The sequence below is a fragment of the Tinamus guttatus genome, unplaced genomic scaffold (assembly GCF_059628265.1).
Source record: "Tinamus guttatus ecotype Peru unplaced genomic scaffold, ASM5962826v1 Tinamus_guttatus_pri_ptg000287l, whole genome shotgun sequence".
In the NCBI taxonomy this organism is placed as follows: Eukaryota; Metazoa; Chordata; class Aves; order Tinamiformes; family Tinamidae; genus Tinamus; species Tinamus guttatus.
In genome coordinates, this window is record NW_028288821.1 from 14,153,778 (window position 1) to 14,165,997 (window position 12,220).

The 12,220-nt window shown below is 45.9% G+C and overlaps 1 protein-coding gene across 1 annotated transcript; it reads right to left on the reverse strand.

Moving 5' to 3' along the window:
• Positions 1–6,416: 6,416 nt before the first annotated feature.
• On the reverse strand, positions 6,417–9,920 carry SLITRK2 (SLIT and NTRK like family member 2). Its single transcript, XM_010215009.2, has one exon. The coding sequence runs from the start codon at positions 9,820–9,822 to the stop codon at positions 7,249–7,251; it is 2,574 nt and encodes an 857-aa protein (XP_010213311.1). The 5' UTR covers positions 9,823–9,920; the 3' UTR covers positions 6,417–7,248.
• Between the last annotated feature and the right edge of the window lie 2,300 nt (positions 9,921–12,220).

Consider the following 12,220-nt stretch of genomic DNA (forward strand, 5'->3'; position numbering starts at 1 on the left):
GCAGTGTACGTATTATTCCCCTTTAGAAGTTCACAACAAGTAGCATTCACATAAACTCTTTGAATAATCAGTGCTGAAGTCCTCAACTTTCTGCTAGGCTCCTTTTAGCATCCTTTTAGCATGACAGTTGAGGCAATTATAATCTACTTTTTTCCCCACTGCCTTGCATAAAAAGACAGGAAAATAAATGTTTTGTGTTGTTAGATTTCCTTTTGATTCACTAATGATCAAAATAAGGCCCTCTGAAACCTTTGGAAAAGCATGGAAAGCTTGAAAGGCTCTTCTCAACCTTTTACCCCTTCTCCTCCCCCCTCTCCTTTTCTCTTGTAAGGCAGCATGTTAGCTGAATATTTTGAGGTTTTCTGTGATACTTATTAGTGTGCACATGTTTCAAGATGAAATGTGTTTGAATGGAAACAACAGCTCAGCAGCACACAGCAGACCTGAGGAGAGCAGCAGAGTTCAGACAGGACAAGGGGTAATGGGTATAAATTAAAACCCAGGCAGTTCCACCTCCATGGGAGGAAGAACTTCTTTCCTGTGAGGGTGCCGCAGCCCTGGCACAGGCTGCCCAGAGAGGCTGTGGAGTCTCCTTCTCTGGAGATCTTCAAACCTGCCTGGATGTTGCCCTGTGCCCCGTGCTCTGGATGTCCCTGCTGGAGCAGGGGATGGGACTAGATGATCTCCAGAGGTCCCTGCCAATCACTGTGATTCTGTGTGTGATTCTGTGTAAAGCTTTGCTCACTTGGGTAGATCACTGAGTTTGATACCCATAGCTCAGCTGTCCTGCTCCTGGGAATCTGGCCACTTGTGGAGGAAGATAAATTAAAAAACAAAGGCTTAGTTGAATAGCGCATTGCCCTGCATAGCAAGAATACCATGAGCAACAGCCAGACTTACTTACATTTCAGTGGGAGTTACAATGAAGCTGACCTTATAAGCAAAACCTCATCCCCACCACAAGCAGGAAGGGTGACAATGGTTAGGATTTTGGCCAAAATGGTAAGAAAAAATGTCACATCACAGGCTATTGAAACATTAGACCTGAATCACTAGTTTGAGATTCTCAGTAACCTCAGAGGATGCTGACTGCAGGTTTGCATGAGTGAGAGGATGGTCTCGCTGGGCGAACTCCCAAATGGCATTTTAAGGGCAGCTAAGAGGAAATCACTGCTTCTCTCTTTCCACACAGACCTCTTGGCAAGTTCAGGGCTGCCCGTGTCTGGTCAGGCCCTCGTTTCGGCTGTGCCAGGCCAGCTCCAGGGAATGCCGCTCAGGTGTGCGGCTAACAAAGCTGCTCTGATTTATACCCAGGTCGCTCAGATGACTTGATCATAGTCCTAAGCCTTTAACCGCTCTGTGAGGCTCTTGCTTGGGTATTCAGCTGTTTGTTCCACTGTGATTATGGAGGACTTACACACTCGTTACTGCATCGCCACAATTCTCTGACATTATTGCGTTCACCTCAGCTGTCCACCCTGGCCAATGGTATGGACCGAGGCACTAGCAAATACCTGGAGAGAAGCACAGTTAGAGCATGGAGAAAAAAATGCCTCAACTCCAATTCCTCCCACTCTCGGGGAAGAGGCTCTCGGAACAAAAACATCAAGAGGTCTTAAAATAGACCCTGTCATATTATCAGTGTTTTCAAGGGTTTTTTTTTCCCCCACAGCTTTCGTATAGAAATAGCTCTTATCTCAAGAGGAGTTAACCGCAACAGGTCTATGTACATTAGCTGTGTCTCTTCCAACACAGACAATGTTCTTAAAATGGCTGCGGCGCTTCCCGCTCCGGGGATAATTGGTGCCGAACGCTCCTGGCTCTCGGAGAGACGCACACACAGGGCGAGAAGAGGCGGCACAAGGAGCCCGTGTTGCTAAGGCACAAATCGGGACTCCTTTCTGTCACCATAAAGCATCCTGAGGTGGTATTGCAGGCATGCAATAATTTCTCATGGCATAAATCCTGTTTTACTGCAAATAACAATGCAAATTATCTCCGTTTCTAAAAGGTAGTGTCAACATCCTCATGAGCTCAACAGTGATGTTAATGTGTTGTTTTTTAACTAGTCATGTATATTGATTAGAAAAAGTTAGTGAAAAGTTGAAAAGGTGAAAACTTAGTTTTTATAAAGGTCTTCAGAAGCTATAAACCTGTCTCATTAATTATATAGATGGTTAATGATTGCATTTTTAAAAAATATGCATATAGGAAGGGATTTGGGAAATACTGTAACTAGCATTGCTCTTCTAAAGTTTATATGAATACATACATATTCAAGCAGAGCGGTGGTGAGCAAATTTAAACATAGGGGTGATGCATCCGGACTCCAAATTCACTCCCTCAAGTTCTTAACACTATGAAACAAAATCCACTGCTGTACTCAAATGTGGGCCCTCTGAATTTATAGTACCAGTAAGAAAATGAGTTTTATGACGTCTTGTTTTTCACACATCATTCATACTCATGAGCCTGCTTGGTCCTTCAAATGACTGCATCTCCAACACTTCTTTCATTCAAAATGATCTGTTCATCTGTATTCATAAACATGTCAGTCTACTGCTTCTAAAAAAAAATCCAAACAACCCTCCAACACAAAAAAGGCAAAAAAAAATCTCATTAATTCACCTCCCTCATTAGCTAGGATTAAAAACCTTAGTCAAAATGATTGGCCTGGTGCCCAGAAAAGCTATGAGATCAATAATCCAAACAGGCTTAATGATCTTCTAACAAAAGAATAACTTCTGTATTTCTCCTACAGAATACTTTGAAAAAGTGAAGAGAAGAATACCAGGAAATGTCATATCATCTCTGTAAGTTAATTTATCTGTTGGTTTGGGGGGTTATTCTTAAGAGGGAAGGAACTTTGGGAAATAGTGGGGTTTTTTTTTTCCTCTGTTAAATGACATTTACTATCTGCAACAACAGTATAGGGAGAAAATCACAAACTGTATCAGTGATTAACTTGTAAGAGCATAAGAACTTTCATTGACATTTCCAGTATCTCATTTCACTCATGAGCAGTTTAAAATTATGACATTTGCAGCCCTACACAAGGTCAGCATTAGTTAAAACTTATTTAGGCAATTTAACTTATTGGTACCTTTATTTTGATACTATTAATTACAGTTTCTAGCTTTATAAAATAACGATCAAACTTTTCTAAACTTAAATGTTCTTGGGAAGGAAAAACAAAAAAACTTAAATGTTGTTGAGTAGGAAACCCAACCCAAGTCATGCTGATAGGAAACTATCAATCAGCATGAGAAGGTCTACCAAAAAGCGAGTGCCTCTAAAGGCAGCAGTCCATAAGCTCTAAAGGCACATGTGTCTCATGGACAGGCTGGAACCCTCTCAGACACCCAGGAGAGCACATGTTGCACATTAATGTACAGCAGTGCAGAAGAGGAGCAGGTTTGGCTTATTTCAGCTATACAGGAATGACCTATGGAATCAATGCTCATCACATAGCTTCTCTGTAACTAGTGGAAAGAAGCTGGCGGACACCATGCCACATATTTTGGGAGGAAATAAATCACTTTTGAAGGGCCTGATTTTTGACATTGTCTCAAGAGACCCTACGCAACCAGGCTAACTACAGCCCTAAGTTTTAGTAGGCAATTATGGCAAAATTAGACCCTGCTGAAGACAACATCCACCCCTTGGAATTACAGCAGGGCACAGCATAATGCCAATAATTTCAAATACCTCATCAATTTATTCCTGTTCAGAAGTGCCGTTTGCATTGCCGTGGCGGTGTGGAAGCTGCGACCCTGCTCGATCTCACGCTTCTCTCCTCTGCTCAGCAAGTGGGAAAGGGGAGCAGCTTTCTGATGTTCCTCCAGCATGGCCACAGGAGCACTTTGAGCTCAGAGGAGCATCACAGAAGGAGGAAGAAGCCAACGTACGAATGAAGCAGTGACATGCATCCCCCTTCAAGGGGGAAACTGTTGCTCCAGAGCCAGTGGGGGGAAGAAGAGGAATCATAGAATGAAGAGGATGGAGAGAAAGATGGATGAGCTCGGAGAGGCAGATCTGAGAGGAGAGGTGGGAGTGCAGCGAGGAGCTGGCTCAAGAGGGACAGCTTTCTTGGGGAGCACAGAAACCAGAGGTGAGGTGCTGTCTGCGGCCACCACCACCACTGCTCCAGGGCATGCTTGGCTGGCCCCATTTGCCATTCAAGACATTTGTTGCAATCCTCTTCCTAAGATTATTCTGCCAAACTTTACTTCATGCTCACACAGAAATACCTCCTGCTCAAAAGTGCGTTCATGCATTGGAAACGCACTGTCCCTCATTTGCCCTGGAAGTAACTGCATACCTCTAACATTGTTTCAGTCCGCACTATTCTTATTCCTGAACAGCTCATTATAGCCACTTTCCCAAAACACAACTTAGAAGGAAAGCAATTTGCATCCCACTTTCTTGTATTACATATATATATATATATATATATATATATTCACTACTCTGGTTTCATACTTTTCACTGGTCAGCCTTGCCAACCATGAGGAAGACCTTTCCAGACGCGTTAGGAAGGAATCGCTCAGGTAAGCAGTACTATTCCTAATGAGCAGCAGCATCCAGGGCCACTTGGCTAAAGGAGGGGACAGACTCCCACAGAACAGCAGCTGCCCAGCCAAATCTCAAAGCATAAGTGGAAAAAGAATCTCTCTTACCCGTACACGCTATGAAAGAAAAATGTTTAAAACATGTCAGCAGAAGTGTATAAGCACAACCCCCCAAAGATCTACAGCAGTGATGATTTTAAGTTGGTACAGGTGAGGCAAAATAAAATATATTTGCTAAATCAATGCAACTAAAGATAATCAAATTCTCTCAACAAAGCTAATAAAATGTAAAGCAACAGCATCCTCTGTAAAATATGGCTGTGCTACCACACAGAGTTAATACTTTAAAGAACTTTGCCTTTAAATAATCCTTATACTTGCTTTTCTCAAGCGTTTCAGCAGTAAATGCTTTTAACTGTACCCAGGGAAAGCAGCCATAATAAGACACTCACTACTGGAAGCTTTCAAATAAGTACCTCAGTCAAAGATGGATGCTATTCCAGTTAAATGTTCCCAGTTCCACTAATGTGAGAGCATTTCGCCTCCTTCTTGATGTGAGACTGATTCTTCAGTAGTGACTTGTAGCACTTCAGTTTTAAACCTGATCTAAAGAACAGCCATAGATGCTATGGACTCTAAACATAAAGAATTGACATGTTAGCATATTAATGTACTCAGGTGTCACATAAATCATTAGAAGACATTTTACTGAATGACTCAGATATCTGGCAATATACATGCAAAGGCTGTTTAGCTCTTAAATATAAAGTGACTTCCTTTTGGCAAAGTACTGATTAAAAAAGCATTGATTTTAGTCATTTATAGCTCAAATGCTACTGCTTAAAATTTCTCAAAGTTGTAGATACTGTATTATTAACTGTAGTAAAGCTCTGAAAAAAAAATCAGTCAGCAGAGTCCACTTCAATCTCTGCATGATAATAAAGGATTATTATGTGCAGTAACCTATTTATGAAAGGGAAACAGTGTGCTTCTTTCAGACTCCATCAATTGCTTTAATAAGGAATTGAAAAGCCTGGCCTACTTTATATGCAGATCACCATCCCAGTTGCATAAGGATTTACAATAGACAAAACAAAACTGTTTTTGTTGTAAATAAGGGCTGTTTGTTTAAATCACACAATAATATTTGCATCTAAAAATTATTTAGAAGCTAATAGGGCTCCATAAAGTTTGACTGTATACTTGTTAATAAAGGAAAGAGATGCAAATAGAAGGTGATAAGGTAAAGCTTGAAGGAATACAGGCCTTAGTTAACGGGACATGAGAAGATGCATTGCATCCGTTTACTGATGGACTTAAAGCTAATGTTGAGAATGGAATTCAAGCAACTTTCAACACTCTATAAAACTGAAGATAGCAGACTTAGACATTATTTCCCAAGTAGGTTAGAATTATTGCAGTATCACTTTTGCTTTAGCAACAGAAATCCTTAAATGCTGCAGACCACTGAAATTAGTGCAATGCACACACTGGTCTCTGCTACCTTGATTTGGAGGACTCGAGCAACCTGGGTTCATATCTCACTTTTGGCACTGGATCATTTTGCCTCTATGCTAACATATTTAATGAGGTGTGGGATGACCCCTGCTGGTGTCCATGCTTATAATAAAAGATTCACCTGTCAGGAAACATGTTAATTTCAGTCCAAAAGAGTTAGAAGTATAAACTATCATAAATGTATAAAAAAATCTAATTTAATGTGTAAAATAGACTACAAGTAATGTTCTCTTAAGTATGAAAATAATCTTAAACCACTGAACATTACTGGATTAGAGCTGCAATGCAATGAGTTAAGAAGGACATTAATTGTTCAGTTCGCTAGGATATTGTGTTAAATGTATGTTATTATGAACTGTTACTCCCAGCTGAAGCATTTGGTAACCTCTACCCCATTGCTAAATCCTCCTAGTGGATGTCAATGAATCAAACCCAGAGGGAAAAAGATACCCCAGTAATTTACATCTATAAGATTCATTAGAACTAGATTCACTTAAGGAAGGGCAGCTTTCCTGTAGATCAAACCTTCTGATTTAATGCAGCTGACATATAGATCTATTTTACATTTTTTTTTTAATTTCAAAAATACAACACATTAAAATAGGTTCAATTTATCAAAGCTAAGAGCAACAATTAAGTAATAATGTACTTAAAGTGCAAAGGCACTTTAACACAAAAAAGTGACGCCCAGTGGCTATACTTGGTAATTGAAACAGCAGTACTGTATATTATTATTTACAAAAGAATAGTCCAGGAAAATAGATCTTTGCAGATCTTCTACATAATACATTGTTTCCACTTTAACATGAAAAGGAAAGAAGAAAAACAAAAGAAAAACTCCAAAGACCCCTCTGTCATTTCTTTGCAAATCAAAAAGCATTATGCAAGATCCAGTACAGAAACATACATTTGCAGAGACAGTTCCTACAGGAGGGTCAAAAGGAGAGAGATATAGAAATAACTTAAAGGGAATGTTGCAAATGCAACACCATAACCCCGCTCTGCTGTAAGGTCTCTGTTTCTCTCTCTCGTTCTCTAATTTTAAAAAGTGGAAATGTTGGAAACGTGACAGATCACATCAGTATTGAGTTCAGAATCAAATTTGATGTCGAGCTCATTAAAAAAAAAAAAAAAAAAACTGCCTCTCCCACCTCCCCCCTCACAGCTGACTGATTGCTGTTTGTTTTTCCAGAACTTCGAGGTAGTCTGGTTCTGTGTGTAGCTTTCCTTGCAGTAAAGGATGCTCAGGTTTAGACTGTTCTGCAAAATATTTCCTGGGAGTCCCATATAAAACAGTTTTATTTATCCTGTCCTGGTTTTGGCGTCTCGATTCATAGGAAGGGGCAAACTGCCTTTTGGGTAAGGTGCAAAAGTTATAATGAACTAATCCTCCGGAGGGGAGTTCCTTGACCCTTTCTGCAATGTTTTGATAGAGCAGTTCTGGTTCCCTCGGCGAAGACTGCTTCTCCAGCAGTTCAGCTGCACTGATTGTAAATGCGAGAGGGGCAGGATCTTCCTTTTTGTGGTCAAGATTGCTATAGCTAAAGTCATGGAGATTCCGGTAATAAGCCACGGGATCCCCCTCCTTTTGCATGTAGATTGGGTTTTGGCACATCTGTCCAACCGGAGGGGGGATGTAGTTATAAACATGCCCTTCGGTTTTATCATGGGTCTCCGTGTTGTAAGACCCATACTGGAGCTGAAAGGAACTTAGGTCTAAGTTGTTTGCGCTGCTGGGCATGCTTTGCACCCCCTTCCGACGCTTGAGGACAAAGACAAACAGGCCTGCCCCAAAACAGACCGACAAAATAAACACAACCAGCAAGCCTAAAATTAAGACAGAGAGCGGGACTTCGGTGTGTATTTCTGGATAAGAACTGGGTGAGATGCCAGGAAGATCGGGCACATCTGTGTTCTGGTTCATGGGCAGGAGGGACGAATCGGACAAGTTCGGGTTCTCCGGGCAGATGGCTTCTCTGCTGAGGAATTTCAGATGCTCTCCGGAGTGCTTGGTGGGGGACTCACATATGACTTCATTGATGACTACAGGGGGATTTGTCTGCTGCTTGTTCTGGTTGGTGACTTGCTCTATCCAGTTCCTCAGCCCCATGATATCACACGTGCAGTCCCAAGGGTTCTCCTGAAGGTCAATCTGAATTAGAGCTGAGAGCTGGTCCAAGACCCCTCTCACAGGCAAGTGTGAGAAATGGTTGTTTCTAAGGTTCAGTCTGGTGAGAGAAGTGCCACCAAAGACATTGTCAGGCAAGGATCTGAGCAGGTTGTTATTGAGAAATAACAGGTGGAGATTACTCAGAGCATCAAAGGTGCGTGGCAGGATCTCCTTGATGACGTTATACTCTAGGTAGAGGTACTGCAGGCTGTGCAGCCCATCAAACATAGAAGGGTACAGAATCTCAAGGTAGTTGCCATTAAGATAAAGTCTACGTAAACTCGTGAGGTTTGTAAAGGCACCTTCTTGTATCACTGCAATTCTGTTGTTTCCGAGGTGTAACAAATCCAGAGAGCTGTACTCTGTGAGATCCGTCCTGTGAATGACTTGCAGATAGTTACTGGTAAGGTAAAGTTTCTTTGGGCTGGTGGGCTTGGGGTGGAGATCGGAGATGTTGCTGATCTTTTTCTCTTGGCAGTTCACGTTTAAGCCGTTGTCTGAGCTCTGCGAAGTACATACACAGCCAGCAGGGCAGGTGATGGGCACAGGAGACTTCGTCTGGTAAACCATGATAGGTCCAAATATTTGTCTGTCTTTTGACACAGTGACCCGGGGCGTGGGGCGGTTCCTGGTTTTGGGGGGGCGGCTGGCTTTTGGGGCTCTGGTAGGACTGATGGCAGAGTTGGCTGTGGGCGACAGCCTCGAGATGTGTGGGTCTGAGAGGGCAGGTTGCTTTTCCCGATGGTTTGAGTCGCTGGAGCTCTTCCTAGGGCAGAGATCTTGCCTGGTGAGCTGGGTCACATCTTTCCCATGCAGCCTGAAGGGCGTCTCACAGACTATCTCGCCCACAAAGACGGTGATGGTGTCTAGCCAGGCCTTGAGGGGCAGCAGGTCACAAGTGCAGTTCCAAGGGTTTTCCTCCAGCTGAATTTCCATGATGCCTCCAATATGCTCCAGCACACCAGCAAAAGGCATCATCTTCAGCCGGTTCCCCCGCAGGTCCAGGTGGGTGAGGAGCACAAAGCGGAAGACATTGCTGGGCAGGGACAGCAGGAGGTTGTCATTGAGAATTAACACCTTGAGCTTGTTCAGCTTGCTGAAGGCACCCGCCTCAATGGCACTGATGTAGTTGTAATCAGCCTGCAGGTACTCCAGGCTCTCCAAGCCCAGAAACGTGTCTTCCCTCAGCACTTCCAGCTTGTTGTTATTGAGGTGCAGCCTCTTGAGGGTGCGGAGGCCGCTGAAGGCCCCGGTGCGGATCTCCTGCATGTCGTTGTTCCCCAAGTGAAGGGTCACAGCATTGGAGTAGTTGACAAACTCATTGGGGAAGAGCCGGGTCAGTGCGTTGCCATTGAGGAACAGCTGGTAGATCTTGGACGGTGGTGGCTGGAGGAGGCTGACAGTTGTAAATCCCTTGTTTTCACAGTTAATGTTCAGCACGTTCTCCTTCTCCTCGCAAGGGCAGCGGCTCTTGCTGCAAATGTCTTTGGCAGGTTTGCGACTCTCTGTCTGCGAGATCCCAGCCACTGTTAACAAACTGAGCAACCAAACACCCTTCAGCATCTTTATGCGCCGGTGATCCCCGCTCCAGCACTTACAGTCAGACCTTTGAGGCAGGTAAGGAGAGAGAGAAGAAACCCCCAATGAAAACGGCCAGGAGCGGAGGCTGCGGGGAGAGAACCGCGAGGGGGGCGAGGCGGCCAGGGCAGAGCTCCCCGCGCCCGCGTCCCCTCGCAAGCGGCCCCGGGGCGGCTCGGGGGCCGGCCGGGACGCGGCTCCGCGCGGCGCCTCCGCGTCCTGCGCGCACGGGGCGCCCGCCGACGGCTCCGCCGAATTGGCGCTGTCCTTAGACCGGGGCGGGGGGGAAGAGGATGAATCGCCGCCAACCCCCCCTGCCCCCACGGCAGGCTCCCTGCGAAGCGCGTTGCTGCCGCCCCCGCGCGCGGCCCCGCGGCCGCGGAGCCCCCGGCGCTGCCCCCCCAGCTCCTCGGCTCGCAGCAGCCCCCGCGGAGGGGCCGCCAAAGGGCATCGCACGCGCTACTCACGCGCCGGGAGGAAGCGGCGGCGGGGCCGGTGCTGGCGGCGGGGCCGTCCCGGGCTCGGCTCGGCTCGGCGCGGCGGCGCCGGTGCCGCTGCCGCCTGTGCGCGCAGCGCCGCGCGGCGCGGGGCTTTTGCCGCCTGCCCCGCGCGGGGCCGCGCTGACGTCACGCCGGGGGAGGGGGACACGCGTTTCCCAGCCTCCCCCCAGCTCCCTTCCCTCTTTTTTTTTTTCCCTTTCTGCTGCCCGTGCCAGCTGGCTCCCGCTGCCGAATTCACTCCCGGCCCGGGCGTTTATCATGGAAACGCTGTGACGGCACCTGCAGCCGCGCCGCGCCCAGGACAGCGCGGCCGCTCGGGAGCGGGCGCGCAGAACAAGGTAAAAAGCGATTTACCTGGGTCCGGAGGTGGTTGCTTTGGGGTTTTTTGGCCCCCAGTGACCAAATCTGTGCCCTCAAAACAGAGAACATGTCAAGCAGCCCCTCTGGCACAAGCCGGCGAGCAAGCGCATGCACACGTACACACGCGCACACAAAATCCGGCTCTTGGAGCTTGAGGGGGGGCTGCAAAAACCTTATCTGGCATCAGCATCTCCCCGTCTCGGCTCCTGCAACACCCTGATTCGAAATCTCTGTGCTCGGCTCTTCCTCGTGCCTTGGTGTTCTCAAGACATTCAGGGAAGTTCGACACCTTCCGCTAAACGAGGCCGGCAGGTAACGGGAGACGTGTGCCCAAATCCTCTGCGGCGCACGCGAGGCTCAGCTGAGCGCGGATTTGCCAGCACAACGTTTCCTGGGATCATTCACAGTGCCTAGACTAGTCCTGCTGCCAAATTGCAATGTTATGGCATAGAATTTGGCTGTGTTTTAAAAGAACAAGTGCTTAGACTTGGGCTGTTGTGGCATCCCTTAAGCACAGTGCACTGGGTACGGATGTATTTGATGTTAAAGGACAGCTGTGCTTGTTCTCTATCTAGAAAGTGAAACTTTGGGATTATTCTGCGAAAAAAATAAGCAGTCTGTAATGAATATTTGAAGTGTTAATATGGCAGGATACATTAAAACCAGGTTTTCACAGGGGACTAAAAGCGCTTGTCTGAGTCTCTAGAATGTGGGGCTTTGCTGCCAAAAGGTCACAGGACTTGGCAAGACTGGTCATTCTGTGTTATTGTTTAACCATTAAGTGTCAAAGCCCACATTTTAGGAGCAGAAAAAATGTGTTATCTGTTTTTATGGTGAATTTGAGATTGGAAAACGTAGCATCCTGCAGTGTTCACCATGCAACACTGCTGAGCAGGAGCATACTGGAGTTTGCTGTTGCAATTCGAGCAGCTGCGCTTTTCTGCTTAGAATTTGGGCAGGTCATGGAGAAAGTAGGAGTGTCCCATGCTGGAGCCTGCTTTTACTGTATTGCTGCAGTGAATTTCAACAAGATTGGGGTTTTGAGATGCACTCAGAGCTCCTCATTTCTCCTCAGTTTATCTAGCTGGATTCAGGAGCAAAATGTTGAGGTCACAAAAGATCTCTGTAGTAGACGTGGGGCTTTGCAGCACTAATGTACCAGGAGCTACTTTTTTTTTTTCTTCTGCATTTTTTTGTTCATTTTCTGCTTGCATTAGAATCTCTTTAAGCATTAGAATATGGTGATTTGGTAGTAAAATTGGACTGGCACACACGTGCGCCTGCAATCTGCCCTGAGCACGGCCCATCCGAGCAGCCCTGCACAGTGTCCCCAACACCTGCAGGGCTCTCAGCAACACGCAGCTTAAAGCTGCAAGCATAGAACAAGTCCTGCACGTTGCTCTCATCTCGCAGTGTGCGTGTGTCTCTTGTGCAGGAGTGACACTAACGCGGAGCTTTCTGGTGAGCCAGGATCGTGTCCTGGAATCGGTCCATGGGCCAGCATTTGTTGTCACCCTTGCCTC

Coding starts and splice junctions, on each gene's coding strand:
- SLITRK2 (XM_010215009.2), bottom strand. CDS start 9,822: ATGCTGAAGGGTGTTTGGTTGCTCAGTTTGTTAACAGTGGCTGGGATC.